Consider the following 24735-nt stretch of genomic DNA (forward strand, 5'->3'; position numbering starts at 1 on the left):
CATGCCGGGGTCCCACATCCAGTGGGATGTCAGGGACTCTCCTCTGGGCCCCAGAGCTCAGGGTGCGGAAATCCTGGAGGAAGGTCTCAGCAAAGCTGTGTGCTCCCACCTATCTTCCTTGTATCTCTTTTCTAGAACTCTCCAAGTCCCAGAATGACATGACCTCTGACAAGCAGCACCCGGAGACGATCCCCAGGCAGCATGAGGGCCGGCCGGAGAGGAGGAGCCAGTCTGACACGGCGATCAACGTCAGCACCAGGGTATCCCAGGCCACCCCGCCGGCCGCCCCAATGCCTGCCCGTTTTCTCTATAGAGTTCTCTGTCCTTTTATTTCAAAGCTAGACAGCAAGCAGTCTAAAAAACACTTATAAACCTCTCCATTGGGTGGGGTGGGGGTGCTGGCCAAATGAAGATTAAAATTCAGTTGTGCTGAGTTTGAAATGTGGTTCAGAACAGGGAAAGGCTTCCACGTGACCCCCGCAGCCCCCTAAGGCTTCCAGGCCACGCCAGGCACAAAGGCTCAGCTGCAGTCTTGCCCTGTGCCCACTTATTCCTGGTCTGTGGATACACTCGCTCAGGCCAGAGGCTGGCACGTCCTGCTTCCAACAACCTCTGGTTAAAATCTGTCCTGATCTCTGAAACTGTTGAAACCCTAAACGCTGCACGTCCAGGTGCGGTCGTGAGGGAGACTCTGCAGGTACCTCCCCCGGAAGAGATCTCACCTGACAAAGGCCTGTAGGGAAAGAATTACTCTTCCCACCAGGATTAACCGAGCCAGAAGCAGATGTGCTGGAGTGTGAGGGAAAGCGGACTTTAGGGTCAGGAAACCTGGATTCCAGTGCGGCCGAGGTGACCTGGCCGTGGCAAGTACCACCACCTGGCTGTTTGCAGAGTGGATGTGACAGCTCCGGTTGGCTAGAGAGGACAGGTGCCCTTCTCTGCAATACTGGGCTCTGTTGAGGGTGTCCCCACACAGACTGTTCTGTAGGCAAAGGGGTGAGGGTAACCTCTCTCTCCTGCTGGGACTTCCACGCACTCTCAAGATGCTAAATTCTGCCTCCATCCACCAGGTCATCACATGACCTCCTGAGCATCCAAAAGCCCCTCCCCATCCCCTCAGGGAATGAAGATGATATTACCTGTTCCTCTGGGAACAGCACAGTGTTCTTGCAAAGATCCCCTGAGATAACTTAGGTAGCAGTTTATCTAAATATAAATCTAGATTGCTAGTACGTGTTACTCTGTGCCAGGCTTTTGCTAAAAGCTTTTACCTTTTATCCTCATACCACGCTGAGGTGGGTAGTCACGTGACCCTGTTTGCATTTATGGAGGCTTAGGGAGATTGTCACAGACCCCTGGCTACAGAACCAGAAATGGGAGGTGGGGATCAGTCAGTCTTGGTTTGGAGGCTGAACACTGATTCTCCTCTTTAACGTGTATGCAAGTCACTTGGGGGTCTTGTTGAAGTGCAGATTCGGAGTCACTAGATGTGGCTGTGGGCGTGAGACGCAGGATCTCAGGTGTGTTTCTGAGGGGCTTGGGGACCAGCAGGTGGTCTGCGGCCTCGCTGTAAGGGCAAGCCGTGGAGAGGGCGTGACGTGTATTTGGAAGGTCTCTGAGACTCTGAAGTGCAAACAAGTGTGTGTTCCTCTTGGCTCCCCCGTGCCCACATGAACACTGTCCCAACTGACGTTCCTGAATCAAGAGGTGGAGGAGAGGGTCAGCGTGCGTTTAGGTGACACTGTGTTCTGGGCGGATGGAATGTGTGTTATTTATCAGGTTGGTCAAAAAACTCGTTTGGATTTTTCCATAAGGTCTTATGGAAAAATCCGAATGAAGTTTTTGGCCAACCCAGTACTTGATCACATTTTGAATGGGAGCGGGAAGTCGCTCAGTCGTGTCCGACTGTTTGCGACCCCATGGGTTGTAGCCTACCAGGCTCATCCGTCCGTGGAATTTTCCAGGCAAGAATACTGGAGTGGGTTGCCATTTAAATTCCTGGGAAAGATATTGCTGCTCCCATGATAAATATCTAGAACCTGAGTTTTAGTGCGAGGTTAACCACCTTGTCTCATAGCCATGGCTCATGAAAGGTGGAGCCAAGAATACACCCCAGGTTCGTCCGACTCTTAACTTCTACTCTTCATCATATGCTCCACCTAAGGAGGACAAAGGAACTTTTTAAATCCTTAAACAACCCCTGTGAAGCCTGGGCTGTTACTGTCCCATTAAAGATGAGGACTCGGGGGCCAAGGGATGGCCGGGGGGTAACGCAGTCAGAGTGGCAGGGCCAGGTGGAGGCCACCCCCGAGAGCGTTCCTGAGATTCCTGCCAGTAGATACCAGCAAGGTTTGCAGACCTGCATGGTTCCCGCTTCTGATGTCACGTACCAGGTGCTGGGGCATCCCAAGTATCCATATGCTTCATTCCTGACCTTCTAAAGTGATGCAATGTGACATCACCATCCCCGGCTGCTCGTGCCGTGGGGGGACCTGCCGGCCGACTGCAAGGTTGTCTGAAGGGCTGGCGGTGCCCAAGGGTAGAAGCCGGGAGAATGGGGTGGAGGTGTGTGGCCAGAGAGCCCCCAACTGGGTAGACCCTTTGTCTCCGTGTGTCCACTTCACTGCCACACTCTTGGCAGGATACGCTCATGACTTTCTGTAGGAATTCTTTCTCCCTACATTGCTTGGTGTTGTGGCTGTTTTAAAGAGAAATTTAGCCAAATGTTTATAAAGTACTCAGTAATTATGGCATGATCTATAAATGCTGAATAATTACCCGGTCGGCGTATAAAGAGCACATCTTTAAATAGGATGTTTGTCAGACTGCAGTTACACACGCCTTAGCTGGTGAGCTCGCGACAGTTCCACTCACACTGCCATTGGAACATATAGGAGCCTCTCGCCAGCAGTAAAGAGGTAACTCAGTGGGTGCCCTTTGTAAGTGGGGGACGCCAGTGCCCCTCTGCCGGGGGTGACACTGAGACACAGAAATAGAAAATGGTTGTCTTAAAATGATGCCGGGATGAGAAATCCCAGAGAGAGCAGGTCAGGATTGCTTCCAAGTTAAGTCTCTATCCTTGAAGTTTGAGGTGCAGAAATTCTCCGGCAAGTATCTTCTGGGCCAGGATTCATCAAGAAGTGAATTTCTGCTGCTGAACTGCCCTCCTCTGGGCTTGACTCAGTCTGCACGAACCCTAGGAGCGGCGTAGCTGTTTTCTAGCACTTCTGCAAACACTAAACTTTATACTTGTTATTTTAATAATTGCTAATTTACTGTGTTAGTTGCTCAGTCATGTCTGACTCTTTACAACCCCATGGACTGTAGCCCGCCAGGCTCCTCTGTCCATGGGATTTTCCAGGCAAGAATTCTGGAGTGGGTTGCTATTTCCTTCGCCAGGGGGATCTTCCCGACCCAGGGCTCAAACCTGCATTTCCTGTATCTCCTGCATTGCAGGCAGATTCTTTACCCACTGAGCCATACGGGAAGCTGATAGACAATTTTTAAAAATCTGCATTTCTTTAATTTCAGGTGAGCCTTGTCTTATAGTCTCCTTTTTGAACACCTTCATTTCTGAAATCCTCCCCTTGGGTGTCAGGTTCCTCCAGCCCCCTGTCTCCTGCCCTGTGCCCTCCCTTTAGTGCCCCTGAGCTGCCTATTCCCTGGAGGACCTCACACATTACTGGGCGTGCGTGCTCTCATGGCCAGGGTTCTGCCTGGCCTCTATGGTCTCTGCAGTTGTTTGGCCTCTAGCAGGTCCAGGAACATGGACCTGCTCCACACCTGAGCATCATGATAGCCCCTCATCCTGGGGTACCCTAACCTTGGGGCTCTCCCCAACCAGCCTTCAGTACCGACTCAGGTCACACTCCCACTGAAGGCCACCCCAGGAGCCCCTCCTGCACGCGCCCTACCTCTCTGTCCCTCTCACTTGGTTCGTGCCTCCATTTTAATGGTTTGTATCTGACGAGCTCGTGACCCCTTGGGGGCTCCCCAGGTGGCTCGGCAGTAAAGAAACCACCTGCCAATGCGGGAGATGCGGGAGACTCAGGTTCGATCCCTGGCTTGGAAAGATCCCTTGGAGCAGGAAATGGCAACCCACTCCAGTCTTCTTGCCTGGGAAGTGCCATGGACAGAGGAGCCTGGCGGGCTACAGTCCATGGGATCGCAGAGGCAGACGTGACCAAGCACACACACACACAGTAAGTCCTTGGAGAACAGACAAAGCATCTTCTCGGCCTTCCCCTCCTCCTTTTGCCCCCAGGACTTAGAGTGGCACATTGAACGCAGCGTTGCTTTAACAAATGTCTGATGGAATCGAGTTGAGTTCTGAGACTTGAGAGCATGAACAAATGTTATAGAGGCAGTCACATCTTTCATCTCTTCTATGCTAGTCTCAGCTTTTCACTCCTGACAGTTATGACCATAGTGCAACTGTTTATATTTCCAAGTTGAACTTCCAACCCAGTGCCACAGTCTAAAGTCTCAATTTGGAAACTTTGTCTTTTCAACCAAGAAGAGATTTCCCCCTCCTTGCTCTGTACCATCACTGTCTGATACAGCAGTCCCCAGCTGTTTTGGCCCCAGGGACGGACTTCATGGAAGACAATTTTTCTGCAGACTAGGCTGGGGATTGGGGGTCAGGAATGGTTTCAGGATGATTCAAGAACATTACATTTACTGTGCTCTTTATTATTATTACATCAGCGCCACCTCAGATCATCAGGCATTAGACCCTGGAGGTTGGGGACCCCTGTAGATAGAACTTCCTAGCCACTGCTGCATGTGGTTACTGAGCCCTGGAAATGTGTCTAGTGCAAACAAGAAGCTGAATTGATTTGATTGAAATTTAAATACCCCCATGTGACTAGTGGCTACCATGTTTGAAAGCACAAGCTGTACACATTATAGAAGTCCCAACTATAAAATATTTTTGTTCAATTTAGAGACATATTTTGATTTTTTTTCCTTTTTAAATGAGCATGTCCGAGATGAAATTCTGCCTGATAGGCCGAATACTGTATTTCATGTGATTAAATGCCTTTGTCATTGTGAAGGTCAAATATGGACTACAGTTTCTTTAAGACTTGTACTAATCCTTAAGTACTTCCCTAATGGCTTAGATGGTAAAGAATCTGCCTGCAATGCGTTTGCAGGCAAACCTGGGTTTGATCCCTGGAGAAGGGAACAGCAACCCACTCCAGTATTCTTGCCTGGAGAATCCCATGGACAGAGGAACCTGGCGGGCTACAGTCCATGGGGTCACAAAGAGTCAGATAAAACTGAGCAACTTTCACTCACTCATACTTTAGTAACCCACCCGTCACTGTTTGTGAATGTCTCAAAGCTCCATGATGTCTGCCTTGTGACTGTGTGTGTGTGTGTATTGGTTTATCCACATGGAAGCGTGCCCTTTTATTCAGCACCTGGAAGTTTACATATTAGCAACATGCAGGCCATGCTCATTGAAGTCATCACATTTGAACAAAACCAAATTGAAATGAAGACCATTCTATTAATTTTATGTTTGTTTGTTTTTTCAGAAGGTCAGCACACCAGATATTCTGAAACCTCTCAGTCCAGAGAGCCCCAGACGCTCTACAAGCCCTGTTTTGAAGCAAGAAGACATCTCATCCAGTCCAGTGCTCAACACTTTGTTCTCAGGAGGCTTGAGACAGGTGAGTCTCATCTAATAATCTTTGACCTGTGCTGTGTGGTTGTCATGATGTCAAATTGGATTGGTCGGCAAGGGTACGAGTAATGGGCCGTCTTGGGGGATGAACTGGAGTACAGTGTAGTGCTGAGGTGATATTTTACTTAGATTGACAGCTGGGGAAAAAAAAACTTGCTAATCTTTGGTGGTTTTCTCTTTTACATCTTATTGTGAGCATATTCATACATGCAGAGAGTAATTCATAGTAAGTCATGGTGTCTTAAGATGAGAAGTATTTAGTTTTGATGAAGTCTGATTCATCAGGTTTTTCTTGCATGGTTACTTCTCTGTCTTTTTTAATTAGTTGCTTTTTATTTTTGGTTGTGCTGAGTCTTGGTTGCTTCGTTGCTGGTTGCAGAGAGTGAGGGCTATTCTTTGTTGCAGTGCAGGGGCTTCTCCTTGTGGTGGCCTTGGAGTGTGGGCTTGTTATGGAGCTTGGACTCTAGGGTGTGTGGGCTTCCGGAGTTGTGGTGCAGGGGCTTAGATGTGTGCCCATGTGGGATCTTCCCAGACCAGGGATCGAACCCGTGTTCCCTGCATTGGCAGGCGGATTCTTACCTCTCTACCACCAGGGAAGTCCTCTCTGTCTTATCCACCCACAAGTCATGAAGATATTCTGCCATGTTTTCTTCTAGAAGCTTTTATGAAAATTTAGCTTTTATGTGTGGTCCCTGCTCCAGCTCATTAATTTTTGTGAATGGTGAAAGGTGCAGGTTGACATTCGTTTTTTCCAACATATGAATACAGTTTATTCCAGTGCCGTTTGTTAGAAAAAGGACTCTGATTTTTCCATTGACTTTGGTGTCTTTGTTGAAAGGCAAAGGACCATGTCAGTGCAGACCTTCTCCTAGGTTCTCTGTTCTGCTCCACTGACCTGTTTGTCTTTGTACCAAGGCCAGACTGACGTGATTACTGTAGCTTTGTAAGAAGTTGGGTCGTTTAAGTCCTCCAACTTTGCTCTTTTTTTGAGCTCGCCTTGTAATGTTTTAAAGGTAGAGTCTTTTCATAGGCATGCCTTTTTATTCATTCACTTGTTATTCAAAAACATTGCATGAATGTTTACTCTGTGTCTAAACCCATGATATGTATTAAATATGTAAGACGGAACCTTGGGTGAGGGGCACTGAGGCTTCAGTTAAAGCTCTTTAATGTATTCAGTGATCTCAAACAATTACTCAAGAGGGAGCGGACATACCCATGCCTGAGGCTGATTCATGTTGATATATATGGCAGAAACCAACAAAATATTGTAAAGAAATTTTCCTCCAATAAAAAATCAGTTCAGTTTAGTTACTCAGTCGTGTCCGACTCTTTGCAACCCCATGGACTGCAGCACGCCAGGCTTCCCTGTCCATCACCAACTCCCAGAGCTTGCTCAAACTCGTGTCCATTGAGTGGGTGATGCCATCCAACCATCTCATCTTCTGTCATCCCCTTCTCCTCCTGCCTTCAATCTTTCCCAACATCAGGGTCTTTTCCGAGGAGTCAGTTCTTTGCATTAGGTGGCCAAAGTACTGAAGCTTCAGCTTCAGCATCAGTCCTTCCAATAAAAAATTAATTAATTAAAAAAATAAACAGTCACAAAAACTCCCTCAGCTTCAGAGTCCTCATCAAGGAGATGGTATCAGAGTTGTTGTTCTTATTTCACTGGATTGCTTTGGTAATCAAATGGATGCTCACCTTCCGTGGTGTAATACAGTGATTAAGAACTCAGCTTCTAGAAACCAGCATCTTGATTCACCTTCCAGCTCCTTTAGTGGCAAGGAGCATGGTCCAGAGCTAGTATTCTAACCTTTGTGGTACTTTAGCCTTGGGGTGGCTGTATTTTTATGAAAAATAGTGTCCATGTCAGAAAATGATAAACTTCCCCCATCTCCATGAATGTCCAGCAGAATATTCAGAAGTCACAGCAGAAGCAGGCTAGACCTTGAAGAATCGCCAACATCCTTGATTCAATCCACAAAATGCTGGCAGCTCCCAACCCATCCTTTGGCTCCAACCACTGGCTCCTGTGGGTGGTCCCGCCTCCATCAAAACCACTGCTCTACGCCCTCACTACTCAAAGTTTGGGACACCGGGGTTACCTGGGAGCTTGTCAAAGATCAAAATCTCTAGCCTTCTGGAGCCCAAATCTATAATTTAGAAAGAGCCCCAGCAGATTCAGGCTTCCCATGTGGCTCAGTAGTGAAGAATCCACCTGCAATGCAGGAGATGCAGGTTCCATCCCTGGGTCATGAAGATGCCCAGGAGGAGGAATTGGCAACCCGCTCCAGCATTCTTGCCTGGGAAATCCCATGGACAGAGGAGCCTGGTGGGCTACAGCCCATGGGTTCAAAAAGAGTCTGACATGACTGAGCAGCACGTACCAGGAGATTCATGCACACATAAACATGCAAATTGAGCCCTGTCAATTTCAAATCCAAGTGAAATACATCGTTTGTTAGGGATTCTTTAGCAGTTGGGATGTGCCGTTCAGTTCTCGCAGCCCCAGTTGTGGGACCCTCCCAACTCCTGCCCTGGGTAGCCTCCTGCCCTGGGTCACACAGCCGCGGTCCTAGCGGAGCCAGACAGGATGGCCCTCCTTCTCTTGGATGTCCTGAGTGTCCGGGATGGTCCTGCCAGGGCCTCTCAGGTTGCTGCTGTTGGGGGATGGGTGTTGTTTATCCTGGAGAAGAGTTTGGAAAGGGGAAAGGTGAAAACACTGAATGAACACATCCCTGAGGGGGAGCTTAAGCAAGGGCAGCTCCAGAACATTCTCTCCTGGGGCTGAACCCCGTGGTGGGTACGGACAGGGGAGGCAGAGGAGCAGCTTCTGGGAGCTTTTCCAAGACCCATGGAAAGTTTGCCTCCACCCCAGCTAACGTACGGACTCCAGCCAGCTTGAGATTTTTTTTTTTATTATTAACAAGTATTTATTTATGACTGTATCAGGTCCCAGTTGCGGCATGCGGGATCTTTTGGGGCAGCATGGGCTCTTGTAGCTGTGATATGCAGCTTGTGGGAAACCAACTTCCTAACCAGGGATGGAGCCCGCGTTCCCCGCACTGGAAGGCAGACTCCCAACCTCTGGACCACCAGGGAAGTCCCCCAGCTTGAACCTTGATAAGGCTGATGCAGGAGGACCGGGCCAAACCCTCCTTCTAAGGGAGCCCAAATTCGTCCAGGGTCCTCTCGACTTGACTCTTAAGCTCCTTCAAGGCCCAGAAACCAACACAGAGGTAGACACGCAGACTCGGATCCGCCCCACAGCGGTCCCCGGGACCCTCCGCCAGCTGCCCACCGCCCACACCTGCCCCCTCGCCCAGTCCTCTCTGGGACGCTGGTCCTTGAACAGCTGCGCTTAGCCTGCCTCCCAGTTCCTTGGGCTGTTACCTCTCCCAGGCTCCAGGCTGTCTCACTCCCTTCCCTCCCTTCCAGTCTTGGCTCCAAGGTCACCTTTTTAGGAGCTCTGCCCTCTGCCCTGCTCTGCCTCCCTGGCTCACCTGCTTTCTGTTTATCCACGTGCTTATCACCTTCTGCCCCTGCGGAATTGGCTTTACCTGTTATTTATTGCCTACTGTCATTCCCAGGTGCCCCGGAGCAGTGCGTGTCACTTAATGGCACTCAGTAAATATTTGTGAGATGGTTGGATGCATTCTTATCAGAGTTATTATTGAAAGCCTACTGTGTGCTAAATGCAGAGCTGGGAATTCCACCTCCGGGTCGTTCTCAACAGTCTTGTCCATTTCACAAATGGGAAAACTGAGGCTCTTGGAGGTTATGCCATTTGCTAAGGTTTTATGGTCACTGCAGAATTCTGACTGGGAGTCAAAAGTCCAGGCCTTCTGTCCTATCCCAGAGGAATTGTTGGCCTCTTAAACTGACTGCCACCCCCAGTTCAGCTTTGCTCACTTGGGGCTGGTCCACACCCCGAAGACCTTTCAGAGTGGGTGGGGGGTTGGGGGGAAGGATGCTGGGGTAACAGGATGTGGTGAGTATATGTGTTGCACTGAGTCTGTTTCTTGGGAAAGTACCTCCGAATTACAGTGCAAATTCAACCTGACGCTCTCTTTGCCCTTTCTTCTAAGATCTTCTCTGATTTGTGCCCTGAACATTTATCATCATGAGGTTGAATTATTAGACATTCAACCCTAGCCTGTTCCCCTTAGACTGAAGCAGTGTATGTTTGAGGAAACTAAATTCTCACAAAGCCAAGAACAGTTTTGTTTCTTGCCCAAAGAAATGTCGCCTCCTCTTCTGAGAAACAGGAAGTTGGGGCTAGAAAAAGCTTATTAAATCTCTGCTTATTACAAAAGTAAGAACATAAACGGACAATAAATAGAGGAAGCGCTCAACTTCCTGAGCAGTTAAATCAGTGCAAAATTAGAACAAGTGCCGTTTGGGGACCATTTTAGCAAATTTAAGAAGTGGCTCAGCTCAGGGTTGGCGAGTGTGTGGAGAGGCAGGTGTTCTATAAACTGCTGGTTGAACTGGATGGAAGGCAACCAGAAATATATGTCACAGGCTTCAACATGCATGCTCTCTTTCACCTAGCTATTTTAGTTACAGAAACTATTCTTTAGAAATCGTCATGAACTTTGCCAAAAAGTATGTATATGTGGATTGTTGAGGGCAGCATTGTTTATCTTAATAACTTTTTTTAATTTTGAAAAGTTGGAATTAGCCAAAGTGTCTAAAATAAGGCAATGGTTAAATTGTGGTACATTTATTCAGAAGAATACCTTGCAACTATTCAAAGTAATGTGGTTGAAGGATATTGAAAAGAATATTGAAAACAGATATCGGTAAATAAGAATATTGTTACAAAATAGTATTACAGTAGCACATAATTAGAAAAGCAAAATGAACGTACTAGAGACACTATAAAACAATTAAAAGGATTGTATCAAAAGGTTGAGAATAGTGGGCTTATGCTTTCTTCTTAATTTTCTTGTTCTTTTCTGTGTTTTCTGCGTGTTCTCCGTAAACATGTAATGTTTGTGAGAAGAAAAATCCCAGTTCTTTAAAAAAAAAAAAACCAAAGAAAAAACGGCTCTAGTCCTCAGGAACTAAGTGTTGGTAGTGTGAAGAAACATGTGGTTACATTTTTAGCAATTCCCTGGGAGAAAAAAATTATATCAGAGTTCCCCTCTGATTTTCGATTTTGCCTTCACTTCTGTTTTGGAAAAAATCCATGCATTTCTGTCAGTGTTTTCATGCAGCCGACGTTTGCCCTGGAGCTGAGGTTGCTGTGACTGGAGGAGTGATCACGTGCTAGGAACGCACATCTGGGCTCCCTGCACCTGGATGGAGCGTGGCTCCTGGACGATTTATAGTCGCTGAAGTAAAGCTCCAGGTCCCTAGATGTTTCTCTTAAATGTCAGTCTGAGACCTGGAGCATTATCGTGGCACTTGGGTCACTTCTAAGTGGGAACTGTCTCAAAGCGTTCACCCCATCCGTCTCACTGTGCTCGCTGGGGTTTTGGAAACTTCCATTTTCCTTTAGTATTTCTGAACTTCTCTGGTTGCACTGACTTTGTTAAAAAGAGTATTGTATTTAGCTATATACCCATATTAACCTTTGCTGCTGTTGTTCAGTCACTCAGTCATGTCCGACTCTTTGCAACCCCATGAACCGCAGCATGCCAGGCTTCCCTGTCCTTCACTATCTCCTAGAATTTGCTCAAACTCATGTCCATTGAGTCTGTGATGCCAGTCAATCATTTTATCCTCTGTCGTCCCCTTCTCCTCCTGCCCTCAATCTTTCCCAGCATCAGGGTCTTTTCCAATGAGTTGCCTCTTCGCATCAGGTGGCCAAAGTATTGGAGTTTTAGCATCACTCCTTGCAATGAATATTCAGGGTTGATTCCCTTTAGGATAGACTGGTTTGATCTCCTTGAAGTGCAAGGGACTCTCAAGAGTCTTCTCCAGCACCACAGTTCGAAAGCATCAATTCTTCGGTGCTCAACCTTCCTTATGGTCCAACTCTCACATCCATACGTGACTACTGGAAAAACCATAGCTTTGTCTAGATGGACCTCTGTTGACAAAATGATGTCTCTGCTTTTTATTTTTATTTTTTAAACTTTATGGAATTTGTTACGATATTGTTTCTGTTTAATGTTTTTGGTTTTTTGGCCGCAAGGCATGTGGGATCTTAGCTCCTCGACCAGGGATCGAGCCAGGCACTCCCTGCATTGGAAGGCAAAGTCTTAACCACTGGACCACCAGGGGAGTCCCGTCTCTGCTTTTTAATATGCTGTCTAGGTTTGTCATAGCTTTCCTTCTAAGGAGCAAACATCTTTTAATTAAAATGTTGTTGAATGGCTTAAATATCTATATAGACGCTCTTGCATGTAAAAAGAAAAACATAAAAATGAATATATTATAGCTTGTTCATCCAGTGGACCCTGGGAGTGACAATGAATGAACTAAAGCTACACCTAACTGTATAGATGAATTTTTAAAACTTGATATCAAGGAAGTATACTACTGGAGAATATGTACACAGTATGATTTTAATTATATAAATTCCAAGATCAGTCAAAATGAATCGATATGTTGTTTGGAGGGGATATATACATGTGTAATAAAACCAGACAGAAAATCAAAGATGATAAAAAAACTTGAAACACCCTTGACTCGGGAGCAAGAATAGAGGGAGTCAGGTAAGGAAGGGGCCATGGAGCATTTCCACAGCCCCGGTTTAATCTTTCTTACATTGAGTGGTGAGTATGTGGATGTTTAATAATTATTTAATTATACCTACCCATTATAGGGACTTTTCAATATATTTCACAGTAAAAAGGAAAATAAAAGAGAAGGAAAGAAAAAAAAAAAAGGAAATGATCCACTCAGCTTACAAAGAGTGACCACATCATTTGGTTTCAAAAGCTGAATAAACTCACTAAGTGTAGGCACGGACTCAGTTTTTTTACACAAAATAGCCATTGAGCCTCATGCCAATCCTATGAAATAGATCCCCACCCTACAGATCAGAGAACCGAGGCTGTGGAGGATGAGAAAAGTGCTCAAGATCACACAGCCACTAAGTGTCAGGGCCCAGGGGGACATCTGTCTGGCTCCACCACCTCAGTCTGACTTCCCTGAGGTAATGCTCTCCCCAGGCTCTTGGGGAAATCAAGATTTATCTGTTTATTTGTTTTAACATAGCTGTGGTTTCAGCTGACTTTCTTTGATTTCTGCCTTTGTGAAGGGCATCAGGAGTCCTTGCTTGCGGTTACAGCAGATAACTCGTGACCTTCAGAGAAAGTCACCACACACTCCCTGCCCGCTTTAATGAGTTCTCCTTTGCTTTTTTGCGGAGACTTTCCTTTTCACAACCAGACAGAGCCCTGGGCTCTAATAAAAGTCAGGCTGAGCTCTTAGATGCTCCTCTAGGCCAGGACCTCTCGATCAACCCTGTTTACTGCTCAGAGGCTCAACTTGCTCGGAGATCCTGGTCTGTCTAGAGGGAAAACAGAAGCAGAGAAAACCCTCCCAGTGGTGAAGTCCTGAGTTATCACTGAAAGAATGCAGAAGACCAAAGGACGCGCCCTGCTGGCCTTTCGTTATCTGCGGCTGCACTTTCCCCGCCAAGCCGATACACCGTTGAGTTACTCAGAGACACTGCCATTAGTCAACCGCCCAAGGAATGAAGAACCCCGGGCCCACTTCCAGCTGCTACTTCTGATTTGCCCTGTAATTTTTGGGTGGGTCTCAACCTTCTTTGACCTCTGCTTATCTAACACAATGAAGGATGAGCATTTCTAGTGCTTCCTGGCTGCTTTATAATTCTGGATACCACGCTGGCTGAGTCAGCTGTGCTGCGTATGCACACCTGCCCCTGAACAGCTGTGCGCATAGTAGGGCAGACCTGAAGCCCAGTGTGAGTGTGAGGGGTCTGCCTTGCCGTGTCACCAGCTCCAGATACACCCCCGGGACCAGCCGTGCTGACGCGTTTCTCCTGGAGACTCAGTCTCCAGCTCTCTCAACAAGCATGTCCCCCCTTCTTTAATGGGCTTCCCTGGTGGCTCAGCTGGTAAACAACCCGCCTGCAACATGGGAGACCTGGGTTCGATCCCTGGGTTGGGAAGATCCCCTGGAGAAGGGAAAGGCTACCCACTCCAGTATTCTGGCCTGGAGAATTCCATGGACTGTATAATCCATGGGGTTGCAAAGAGTCAAACACGACTGAGCGACTTTCACTCACTCAGAACTTCTCCCGGCTCTTTCTTCTCATTCATAACAAGTAAACCTCCCTACCCACTTCTAAAAAAAAAAATTAGCCTGGAAGTCTCGAATCCTCCTGACACCAAAGTTAACCTGCTCGGGTTTATACCCACCCAACTCCCCTTCCTGCCCAGACAGAAGGTGCCCAATTCCTCAGCAGGGCTTGGACTCCACCCTCTCCTGCCCTTTTAGTTCTTCCATGGAAAGTAGCAGAGCTTCTTTTCCTTTAGTTTTAAGATTTCTCTCTTTGTCCTGGATTTTTAGCAATTTTATCATGATGTGCCTGCATGTAGGGTTTTGTTTCATTTCATTTAATCTTTTGGTCAAGCTGTACAACACGTGGGACTTTGTTCCCAGACCAGGGATCGAACCTGAATCCCCTGCATTGGCAGCATACAGAATCTTAACCTCTGGACCACCAGGGAAGTCCCCAGGTAGTTGTATTTTTAAATCCTTTCCCTCTGGAATCTGCAGCTGAGGGATGTAAGTAAAGTCACCCAAGTCAGGACTTCCAGCCGAGTCCTCTCACTCAAGTCTACTGCTGCTGGAGGACAAGGTACACAACCCTCTCGCCAGAGTAACTGCAGAAGAACTTCTTATTTTCTCCAAGGATTAAAAAACGTTTATCTGGCTGTACCACGTCTTAGTTGCGGCACACGGACTCTCAGGCTCACCTCACTGTGCTTCTCTTTAGCATCAGGGACCCTGGCCTCCTGGCTGCCCTGGTAGCCTTGGAGCCATGTTTGTTGTTTAATTCAGTTTTCTACTTGCTCTACAATCCTGAAGGAAATCAACCCTGAATACTCATTGGAAAGACTGATGCTGAAGCTGAAGCCCCCAGTTCTTTGGCCACCTGAGCCGACTCATTGGATGAGATGGTTGGATGGCATCACTGACTCAGTAGACATGAGTCTGAACAAACTCTGGGAGACAGTGGAGGCCAGAGGAGCCTGGCATGCTGCAGTCCATGGGGTCGCAAAGAGTTGGACACAACTTAGCCACTGAACAACAATAACAGCTTGTTCTTGGCAGCAGAGTCGCTGTAGTACAATCTAGTCTGACATGGCCCAGGGCGGAGACCCACCAGGACTGCCAGGTTAATTATCAAAACTCTTAACACCTCCATTCATCTTCTCTGGAGCAGCTCATACCTCTGGCCAAGCCTCCCTCTCCATCACCTTCCGTCTTCACTCTTGTGCCTCCCTCGTTCGTGTGGTCTGACCACTCCATGCCTTTCTGAGTGTGTAACGTTTAAAACGCATTTCCCATCCCAACGGTTGTGTGGGTGTTGGCAGATAACATGTTTCAGGGCCAGGACCCGGGTGTGGTGAAGTTGGTCGGGTTCTTGGCATGAGTTAGTTCAGGTTCGGAGTTGTTGGTTTTGTTTTGATCGCTGTCTCGTGAGAGAGACTCAGGCTTGCTTCTTACTTCTTTGTTTTTTCCCCAGGATGTTTTACAGTGTTGAGAAACCCACTGGGAGAGTGGCAGTCACGTTCAGTCCCCTCTGTCTGTAGAGTCAACCCTGAGACTGGCTGCAGGCACAGGGTGGCGTATATTTAACCAGCCTGAACAGCGATAAGGCAGCTTGTTCTTTCAGTGCTACTGATTCTTCTCCACGTCATCTCTGCCTAGAGCGCCCTCACTCACGGTCATTGTGTTTTTCATTCTGGGGACCCACAGCAATTGAAACACAACTTATTATTGCCTTTGCGTATTTTACACTGTTGCTGTTCATTCGCCAAGTCGTGTCCAGCTCTTTGTGGCCCCATGGGCTGCAGCATGCTAGGCCTCCCGGTCCCTCACCGTCTCCCCGAGTTTGCCCAGGTTCAAGTCCATTGAATCGGTGATGCCATCCAACCACCTCAGCCTTTGTCTCCCTCTTCCTCTGCCTTCAGTCTTTCCCAGCATCAGGGTCTTTTTCCAATGATTCAGCTATTCACATCAGGTGGCCAGAGTATTGAAGCTTCAGCTTTAGCATCAGTCCTTCCAAAGACTATTCAGGGTTGATGTCCTTTAGGATTGACTGGTTTGATCTCCTTGCAGTCCAAGGGACTCTCAAGAGTATTCTCCAACACCACAGTTCGAAGGCTTCAATTCTTCGGCAGTCTGCCTTCTTTATTGTCCAGCTCTCACATCCGTATGTGACTACTGGAAGGACCATAGCCTTCACTATATTTTACATACTATAGTCCATTTACTTCTTACCATAACGCTATGAGAACAGTATTAATTTTTATATCTAGACTTTGACAGGCTAATGAGTAGCAGTTGAATCCAGCTCTATGGAATTCCCAATCGCTTGGCCCCCAGACTGTGCTGCCCTCCACAGGGCTATTCCTACCATGGATATTATCTGCCCTTGAGGATTTATCTTTGCAGAATTGCACAGGAGATAGTTCACATCTTCCCAAGTGGTCTGTGTTCAGGAATGAGATTGTGTAACCTTTATGGCTAGGCAAACAGCATATCTGGGCAAGACCAGCCCTTCTGAAGATTCCTCATCTCCTTGTTGTTTTTGTTGCTCAGTCGCTAAGTCATGTCTGACTCTTTGCAAGCCCATGAACTGTAGCCCTCCAGGCTCTGTGTCCTTCACTGTCTCCTGGAGTTTACTCAGAGTCATGTCCTCATCTCCTTAGGACAGGAAATGTGGCAAGTTATTGTGCAAAGTACAAGATGGCATGTTATTAACTTAATGTGAGTCAGGATGCGTGCTCTGTGTGAATTTTGATTTATTTGATATCTTGAAACCAGAACTGCAAAAACACACGTTGATTAGCTGTGAAGTAACTTACTATATCTGTCATTCTTGATTTCAGGGAAGTTTAATCAGCATTAACAGCACTTGCACAGAGATGGGCAGTTTTGACAATGCTAATGTCACTGGAGAGATAGAATTTGCCATTCGTTACTGCCTCAGAACTCATTCTTTAGAAATATGCATCAGAGCCTGTAAGAACCTTGCCTTTGGGGAGGAAAAGAAGAAAAAGTGCAATCCGTAAGTTTCTTTGTCTAAGTTTTGGCATTTGATAATAGATTTATTGATTCTAAAATTTATATGGAAAAGTGAAAATCCAAGAATAACCAAGGCAATAGTAAAAACAAAAAGATGTATTAAGAATTATTATAAAGCTTAGTAATTCAATCAGTGCGTCATGGATGCAAGGACAGACAGGAGGTCAATAGAGCAGAATCAAAAGTCCAGATATAGATCTTGGGATACATGAGAATGTAAATGATCGAGAGGTTATATGCGGAAATGATGAAATTCAGTAAATGGTGCTGGGAAATTTGATTTTCCATGTAGGAAAAATAAAATTCTGTCTATACAACCAATAAATAGATTAATTTCCTTCCAGTTGGTAGATATGAATTGATATCATTATTTTAGCATGCGTCTCCCTGATTAATAACAAAGATGAGCAACTTTATATATGCATCAATCACTTAAGGTATAGTCCTCTTCTGTACCTCTTCTGTGAACTCCCCAACCATATCTTTTGTCCAATTTTCTATCAAATTGTCATTTAAAAATTTGTTTACAGGAGTTTGGCTTTTTTAAAATCCATTTTCAATACAACTCTCCATTGGTTATACATATCTTACATGTATGTCTTCTCCTAGCTGTTACTTGTTTTCTAACATTGTGGTAACTTTTCTTGTAGAGAATTTGATAATGTCCAATTTATCCTTTTTTTCCTTTAAAATGTCTGCCTTTTGAGTTTGTAGGAGAATTCCACCTGAAAATTTTAAATACGTTCTTCTCTGTTATCTTCTATTGGATTTTTTTCAAACTTACTTTCATATTAGAGCTGGAACTGATTTTCTGTGTATGGTTTAAAGCAAGCCCCACATTTTGATCTTTTTCTTCCCCAACATGGAACATTTTTAGCACACAATTTTTAGTACCAGTTAGGGGAAAGGAATACTTTGTTGGTCCAATCAGACTCTCCTCTGCTCTGAAACCTTCAGTAGCTCCTCAGCGCATTGCTAAAGCACTCTGGCTCTCCATCACAAATCCCTCCTGTCTTTCTAGTCTTAACTTCTATTATTCCCCTATCTGTACCTTCTGCTCTAGGAAAATTGGAATAATCACTGTCCCAAAACTATCCCCTGAAACAGGAAAGTGTAGCTCATTCAAAGGGAAAGAATAAAGCAACAGAAGCTTTCTCTGAAAGAGATCTGATGGTGGGTTTACTCAACAAAGACTTTAAAACAACAGTTTTAAGAATGCTCAAAGAACTAAAGAAGGATGTGGAGAAAGTTTTTTAAAAAATGATGTATAAACAAAATAGAAATATCAATAAAGAGATAGAAAACCTAAAAAGAAAACAGTTCTGGAGCTGTGAAAGCTACAATAATTGAAGTGAAAATTTCACTAGAGGAATTCAAAGGTAGGTATGAGCAGGTGAAGGAAAGAATAGGTGAACTTGAAGATAGGATGATGAAATTCCTGAGTCTGAGAAACAGAAAGAAAAAAGATTAAAGAAAAGCAAACAGAACCTCAAGGACCTTTGGGACACCATGAAGTGAACCAACGTAGGCAACATACATACCAGAAGGAGAAGAGAGAAGGCATGGAGCAGAGAGAGTACTTGAAGAAATAATGGCTGAAAACTTCCCAAATTTGATGAAAGACATAAATATAAACATCAAAGAAGCTCTTTGAACTCCAAGGATGATGAGCTCAGAGACCCACACTGAGACACATTATAAACAAATGTTTGAAAGACTGTTGAAAGCAGCAAGAAAGAAGTGAATTGTCAGTACTAGGGATCCCCAGTTAGAATATCAGCAGATTTCTTATCAGCCACTTTAGAGCACAGAAGGCAGTAGGTGCTAAAGAGACGGAAAATGCTAAAAGGAAACAAAACCCACAGCAAAACTGTTCTTCAGAAGTGAGGGAGAAATTGCAACATTCTCAGCTAAGAAAAGCTAAGGGAGTATGTTGCCCCCTGCCCTGCCCTGCAAGAAATGCTCAAGATGACCCTGGAAGTGAAATGAAAGGGAGAAGGCAATGGCACCCCACTCCAGTACTCTTGCCTGGAAAATCCCATGGACGGAGGAGCCTGGTGGGCTGCAGTCCATGGGGTCGCTAAGAGTCGGACACGACTGAAGCGACTGAGCATAGCATAGACAGTAACTCAAGACATATGAAAAAATAAAGAGATCGATAATGGCAAATAGACAATTACAAAAGGTAGTATAATTGTAAACAGCGATAGATAATTCCACTTTTGGTTTTTCATATGACGTAGGACACTACTACCTTTTGAAAGATTATGGGTGTCATTTTGGCTTGTCACTCCACACTTGGTTTTTGACACAATTTAAGAGACTGATGCATTTAAAAGAATTGTTACTTTCTGTTTTTGGTCACATGGGCTTCCCAGGCAGCACTAGTGATAAAGAACCTGCCTGCCAATGCAGGAGACGTAAGAGACCCGGGTTTGATCCCTGGGTCAGGAAGATCCCTTGGAGGAAGAGATGGCAACCCACTCCAGTATTCTTGTCTGGAAAATCCCACGGACAGAGGACCCTGGTGGGCTACAGTCCATAGTGTTGCAGAGAGTCAGACAGGACTGAAGAGACTAGCACACACATGCAGATACAATTTTGTGACGTCAGCAAGGGATAGAGGTGAGGACAGAGCTGAAGAGGAGCAGAGTTCTCATGTTGCTAAGGTTAACATGGTATGAATTCAATTACTGCTATAATTTTACGATAGTAAATGCAACCCCCTTGGTAACTACAAAGAAAATAGCTATAGAAAACCAAAACAAGCAAGAGAGGAATTTAAACGTTTCACCACAGAAAAGCAGCTAAACACAAAAGAATATGGAGGGCACAAAAGCTATAAGGCAAAATAAACAGCAAATGACATATGTAAGTATTAATATTTCTTATCAGTAGACACAGGTTTGATCCCTGGGTTGGGAAGATCCCCTGGAGAAGGGAAAGGCTACCCACTCCAGTATTCTTTCCTGGAAAATCCCATGGACAGAGAAGCCTGGTGGGCTACAGACCAAAGGGTCACAAAGAATCAGACACGACTGGACACACATGCAAACACAATAGGTAGTTAATTTAAAGAAAAATGGATTAGACTGTCCAATCTAAAGACAGAAACTGGCACAATGGATAAAAACAGAGAATGTAACTGTATACCATCGACAAGAGACTCACTCACTTGAGATCCAAAGACACAAATGGAAGATATTCCATACAGACGGTAACTAAGAGTGAGCAGGGGTGGCGGTACCATCATCAGACAAATAGGCATTAAGTCTAAAAAGATTACAAGAGGTAAAGTGAAAGTGAAAGTCACTCAGTCGTGTCTGACTCTTTGCGACCCCATGGACTATATAGTTCATGGAATTCTCTAGGCCAGAATACTGGAGTGGGTAGCCTTTTCCTTCTCCAGGGGATCTTCCCAAGCCAGGGATCGAACCCAGGTCTCCCGCATTGCAGGTGGTTTCTTTACCAGCTGAGCCACAAGGGAAACCCAAAAGGGTGTTATATATTTGTAAAAGGTTCAGTACAACAAGATGATAAAATGATCCTAAATGTCTGTACGTCTAATAACAGACCATCAAAATATAAGAAGCAAAAACTGACAGAATTGAAGAGAGAAATATTGAGTTCATATTGGGTAGTTCATTTCAGTTGCTTAGTAGTGTCCAACTCTTTGCGACCCCATGGACTTCAGCATGCCAGGCCTCCCTGTCCATCGCCAACTCCCGGAGTTTACCCAAACTCACGTCCGTTGAGTCGGTGATGCCATCCAACCATCTCATCCTCTGTCGTCCCCTTCTCCTCCCGCCTTCAGTCTTTCCCAGCATCAGGGTCTTTTCTAATGAGTCAGTTCTTCGCATCAGCTGGCCAAAGTATTGGAGTTTCAGCTCCAGCATCAGTCCTTCCAATGAATATTCCTATTGGGTAAGATCTTATGGAAAAACTTAAACGAATTTTTTTGGCTAACCAATAGTTCTGCAGTAATAGTTGGACATATCAATACTCCAGTCTCAGTAACAGAACATCCAGACAGAAGATAAGAAAGGAAATAGAGGACTTAACTAGATAACGTGGGCGTGTCTTTTATTATAATGCTGTATGCCGTACAGAAATATTTGATATCTCTGGTTTTCCAATGTGTTTGTGAGGTCTCATAATGATCAACGATCTGAGTCAGCCAACAGTGAGGTGTTGGTGATGAGCCTTGAGTCCTGCTCTGTAAGAAGCTTGACTGAAAGCGAGGCAGAGGCCTGAGGCTGGGGTCCCAGCGGGGACCCCTGATCGGGGGAGGGTTCCTGCTGTCTGTGGCTTTGGGAGAGCAGAGCTGGTTTCTAACCCATCCGGACGGGACCCGGGCACGTCCTGTCACTGCCATCAGTGCCACTGCTGGAAGAGCCCAGAAGGACGGCCTCAGGACCTGAGCGGAGGGGTCAGCCTGGGACGGGGCTCCAGGGGGTGGGCAGCCTCCAGACCTGGGGAGAGGGGCTCAGGAAGGCGGGTCCTCAGCAGTCAGGACGCAGTGTCCGAGGCCCCGCAGGACGAGAACCGCGTGCAGCATATACTTTCCGTTTCCACGTTTTCTCTCGCGGGTTGGGGAGAAGAGGCAGGCGGAGTGAGGACAGGCTGGCACAGGCCTCAGGATGCAGGTGGATGAGAAACCTGCCGCCCACTGAGCCCCCAGGGACCCCTTGCTTCCCGGGGCATCGCCAGTGACGAGTGATGGAGCGTGATGAGTGATCCATATCTGAGGACGGGGACATGTGAGAAGCAGGGGGGCTTCACACCCCCAGAAACATTCCAGAGGATTATAGCCAGAGACTGTGTAAACCGGGGGCTGTGCACCCAGCACTGTCACTGGGGCAGCCGCTAAGCCCTTTCTGTCAACCCCAGATGCAGCGGGAAGCGGCATTAAAGAGACCGCTGACCTGCAATTCTCCTGAACCCTTTGCCCGCCTCGCACGGTGGCTCTCACCCCTTGCTGTCTGCGTTTGGCCACCAGGTACGTCAAGACCTATCTGCTGCCTGACAGATCGTCCCAGGGAAAACGCAAGACCAGCGTCCAGAAGAACACGGTGGAGCCGACCTTTCAGGAGACCTTGAAGGTACTTGCTGGGCAAACGCTCCTGGGCTGAGTATCCCCATCCCAGGCTGGGCTTCTGGGGCCAGAGTCCAGCCAGTGGTTCCTCCAAACTCTTGAGTCAGTTAAATGTAAGTGCAGACGCTGAAACATTGCAGCAGGGCTCTGTCAATCAGTGGCAAGTGGTAGAAAATAAATGTCAGCCTTTGTCCAGAGAAAGTGCTGAGTCTGATGGACTGGTGCATGGCTTTAGATTAATGATTTGCGAGACAATGGAGAAAAGGAAATAGGCTGCCTCGAAGTTTCTAAAGGAGAAGGAAATGGCAACCCACTCCAGTACTCTTGCCTGGAAAATCCCATGGGCGGAGGAGCCTGATAGTCTACAGTCCTTGGGGCCACAAAGAGTCGGACACAACTGAGCGACTTCACTTCAGTTTCTAAAATTGGTCTGTTCTGTTGAATTTTTATGACTATCAGGTATCCTCAAACCAGGGACCCTGTAAGTGAAACTGCTGAGTTAGTATCTTTGTGAAAGCACTTCTTTGTCATAGTATCTGGCAGACCCAGGTCTCTTCCTCTTTTATGAAGCTCTAATACTGTAGCCACTTGATGCAAAGAGCTGATTCATTGGAAAAGACCCTGATGCTGGGAAAGATTGAGGGCAGGAGGAGAAGGGGATGACAGACGATGAGATGGCTGGATGGCATCACTGAGTCAATGGACCTGAGTTTGACCAAACTCCAGGAGATAGTGAAGGACAGGGAGGCCTGGTGTGCTGCAGTCCATGGGGTTGCAAGGAGTTGGAACAACAACAACTAAAAAAAAAATTTCTGGAAGAATTTTTCAGGTTTCCATTTTCTTTGACGCTAAGAATTGTGACTGGTGGCTTAGGGCAGAGACCAGGGAGGGACCGCCTCCCACTGGGATACAGGGTGGGGAATTGCAGGTGATATCTAGCCAGTGTAGATAGCAGACAGGCGTGGGAGGTCTTGAGCTGGAAGAACAGTCCAGATGCACAGAGATGTACCCACTGAAGGCTAGTCAGCCCAGGGATTCCATGCATCAAGCCCGAGAAAAGAGAAGACTTTGTTTGCCTTCCTTGGCAAGTAGGGGCATTTGTAAACTCCCAGCCAGGGGCCATCTGGGCAGCTGGCACAAGAGTCCTATTCGGGACATGAAAATAGTCATTGTTTTCTGTGCCCCTGCTGTGACCAAGGGCTTTATGTACCCTCTGAGCCATGTGTTGGCATCCTCACTTAGCAATGGGGAAGTTGAAGCTTAGAGAGTCCTTAAAAGTACACCCATGACCCAGGATGGACGAGCAGTCCTTCACAAAATTTACATTCGTAAGGACTTCCCAAGGAATTGCTTTTAAAAGCAGATTGTAGAAGGAAATGGCAACCCAATCCAGTATTCTTGCCTGGAGAATCCAAAGAACAAAGGAGTCTGGCAGGCTACAGTCCATGGGGTCGCAAGAGTCGGACACACAACTTAGCAACTTTCTTTTCATTTGTGATTCAGTAAGCGTGGGTTGGGCTGAGGTGCTACTGGTCTGGGACACTCCTCCAGTAGCAAATCACCAGACCCTGGTCTTCGCGTGGCTTTGCTCAGGTAACAGAATTTTTAAAAGCTGTGTGCTACCTCACACATTGTGAGCTTACATATAAAATTACTCGTCACAGGTTTAAGGTGTTTTGTACTGAACAGGAGCAGACAAATATCTCATATTTTATGAGATGAGACAAAGATGAGCATTGACTATAGTTTAGATAAATATTATATACTTTGATTTTTAAAGTTTTCACTACCTTAGTTAAAGGGCACCCAGAATCTCAACTCAACGTACAATGTTTTATCCAGTATATTATGAGTATCTTGGTTATCCTATAAAACTTCCCACATACATTGAGAAGAACCGATCTTTATTCTAAATGTAGAACATCCCAACATGGACCCAGCTTTAGGCTTTCATAGAAATCACATGTAAGATGGAAAAGATGGGCCAATGAGGAAGCCGAGCAATCATGAACAGTGTGTCAGAAACCAGGATTTCAGAGCCCTTAGTTCAGCTCCCTGGAGGCCACATTCCTGGGGCAGGGGGCAGGAGTAAGATACTGGGCTTCGCCAGTTTTGAGGAACGCATGTGTGAATGTTGCGGATCTAAAAACCGACCCTCAGTTTCCTAAGCAGAGCACTCCTTGGGGAGACTTCCTGGGCTCCACGGGGTGCGGAGGATCCCCTGGAAGACCACTCAGTGGGGGGCCGGGGAAGGGTGAACCCTGACACTCGATCCGAGTGGCAGTGGCTGTGACCTTAACCCTTGTTCTCTGGCGTCTGTGACACTGGTGCCCCATGGAGACTAGCAGTCCAGGGTCTGCTGGCCCAGCCTCCCGGGCCTTGCCGGCAACGGAAAGTAGGTCTTACTTTGCACCATGGCCTCAGTCAGCCAAAGGGAGTCGTCCTGTTTTGTCAGGAAGGGGCCATCAGTCAGGGAGGCCCCGAAGAGCAGCAAGGGGTCAAAGAGGGCTGCCCAGCGTGCAGAGCTGCCCCGAGGTGGGCAGACCTGGGGGACGGAAAGCTTTGCTCCCCAAAGCACCTGGCTCTGAGAGGGCACAGATGCTGCGTGGTGGACTGTTGGTCTGGACTGCACTCGCGGGGCTTGTAGCCATGAAGAAAATAACCAGATTATTTAAGAGTTTAAAGATAAAGCATGGAACTAGGG

At 46.5% G+C, this 24735-nt stretch overlaps 1 protein-coding gene across 11 annotated transcripts in view; it reads left to right on the plus strand.

The window, feature by feature from the left end:
* SYTL3 (synaptotagmin like 3) overlaps positions 1-24735 on the plus strand; it is a 91256-nt gene that overhangs the window by 48903 nt on the left and 17618 nt on the right. For 6 of the 11 annotated variants that reach the window (XM_081530149.1, XM_081530159.1, XM_081530157.1 and 3 more), the window contains 4 exons: positions 136-260; positions 5544-5678; positions 16741-16919; positions 21936-22038. In XM_081530149.1, coding sequence (XP_081386275.1) covers positions 136-260; positions 5544-5678; positions 16741-16919; positions 21936-22038 — 542 coding nt within the window. The remainder of the gene's footprint in view (positions 1-135; positions 261-5543; positions 5679-16740; positions 16920-21935; positions 22039-24735) is intronic. The other 5 variants (XM_081530151.1, XM_081530155.1, XM_081530152.1 and 2 more) reach the window with 3 other exon arrangements.

This window comes from Giraffa tippelskirchi, chromosome 9, assembly GCF_054371585.1.
Source record: "Giraffa tippelskirchi isolate mGirTip1 chromosome 9, T2T-mGirTip1v1.2.pri, whole genome shotgun sequence".
Lineage (NCBI taxonomy): Eukaryota > Metazoa > Chordata > Mammalia > Artiodactyla > Giraffidae > Giraffa > Giraffa tippelskirchi.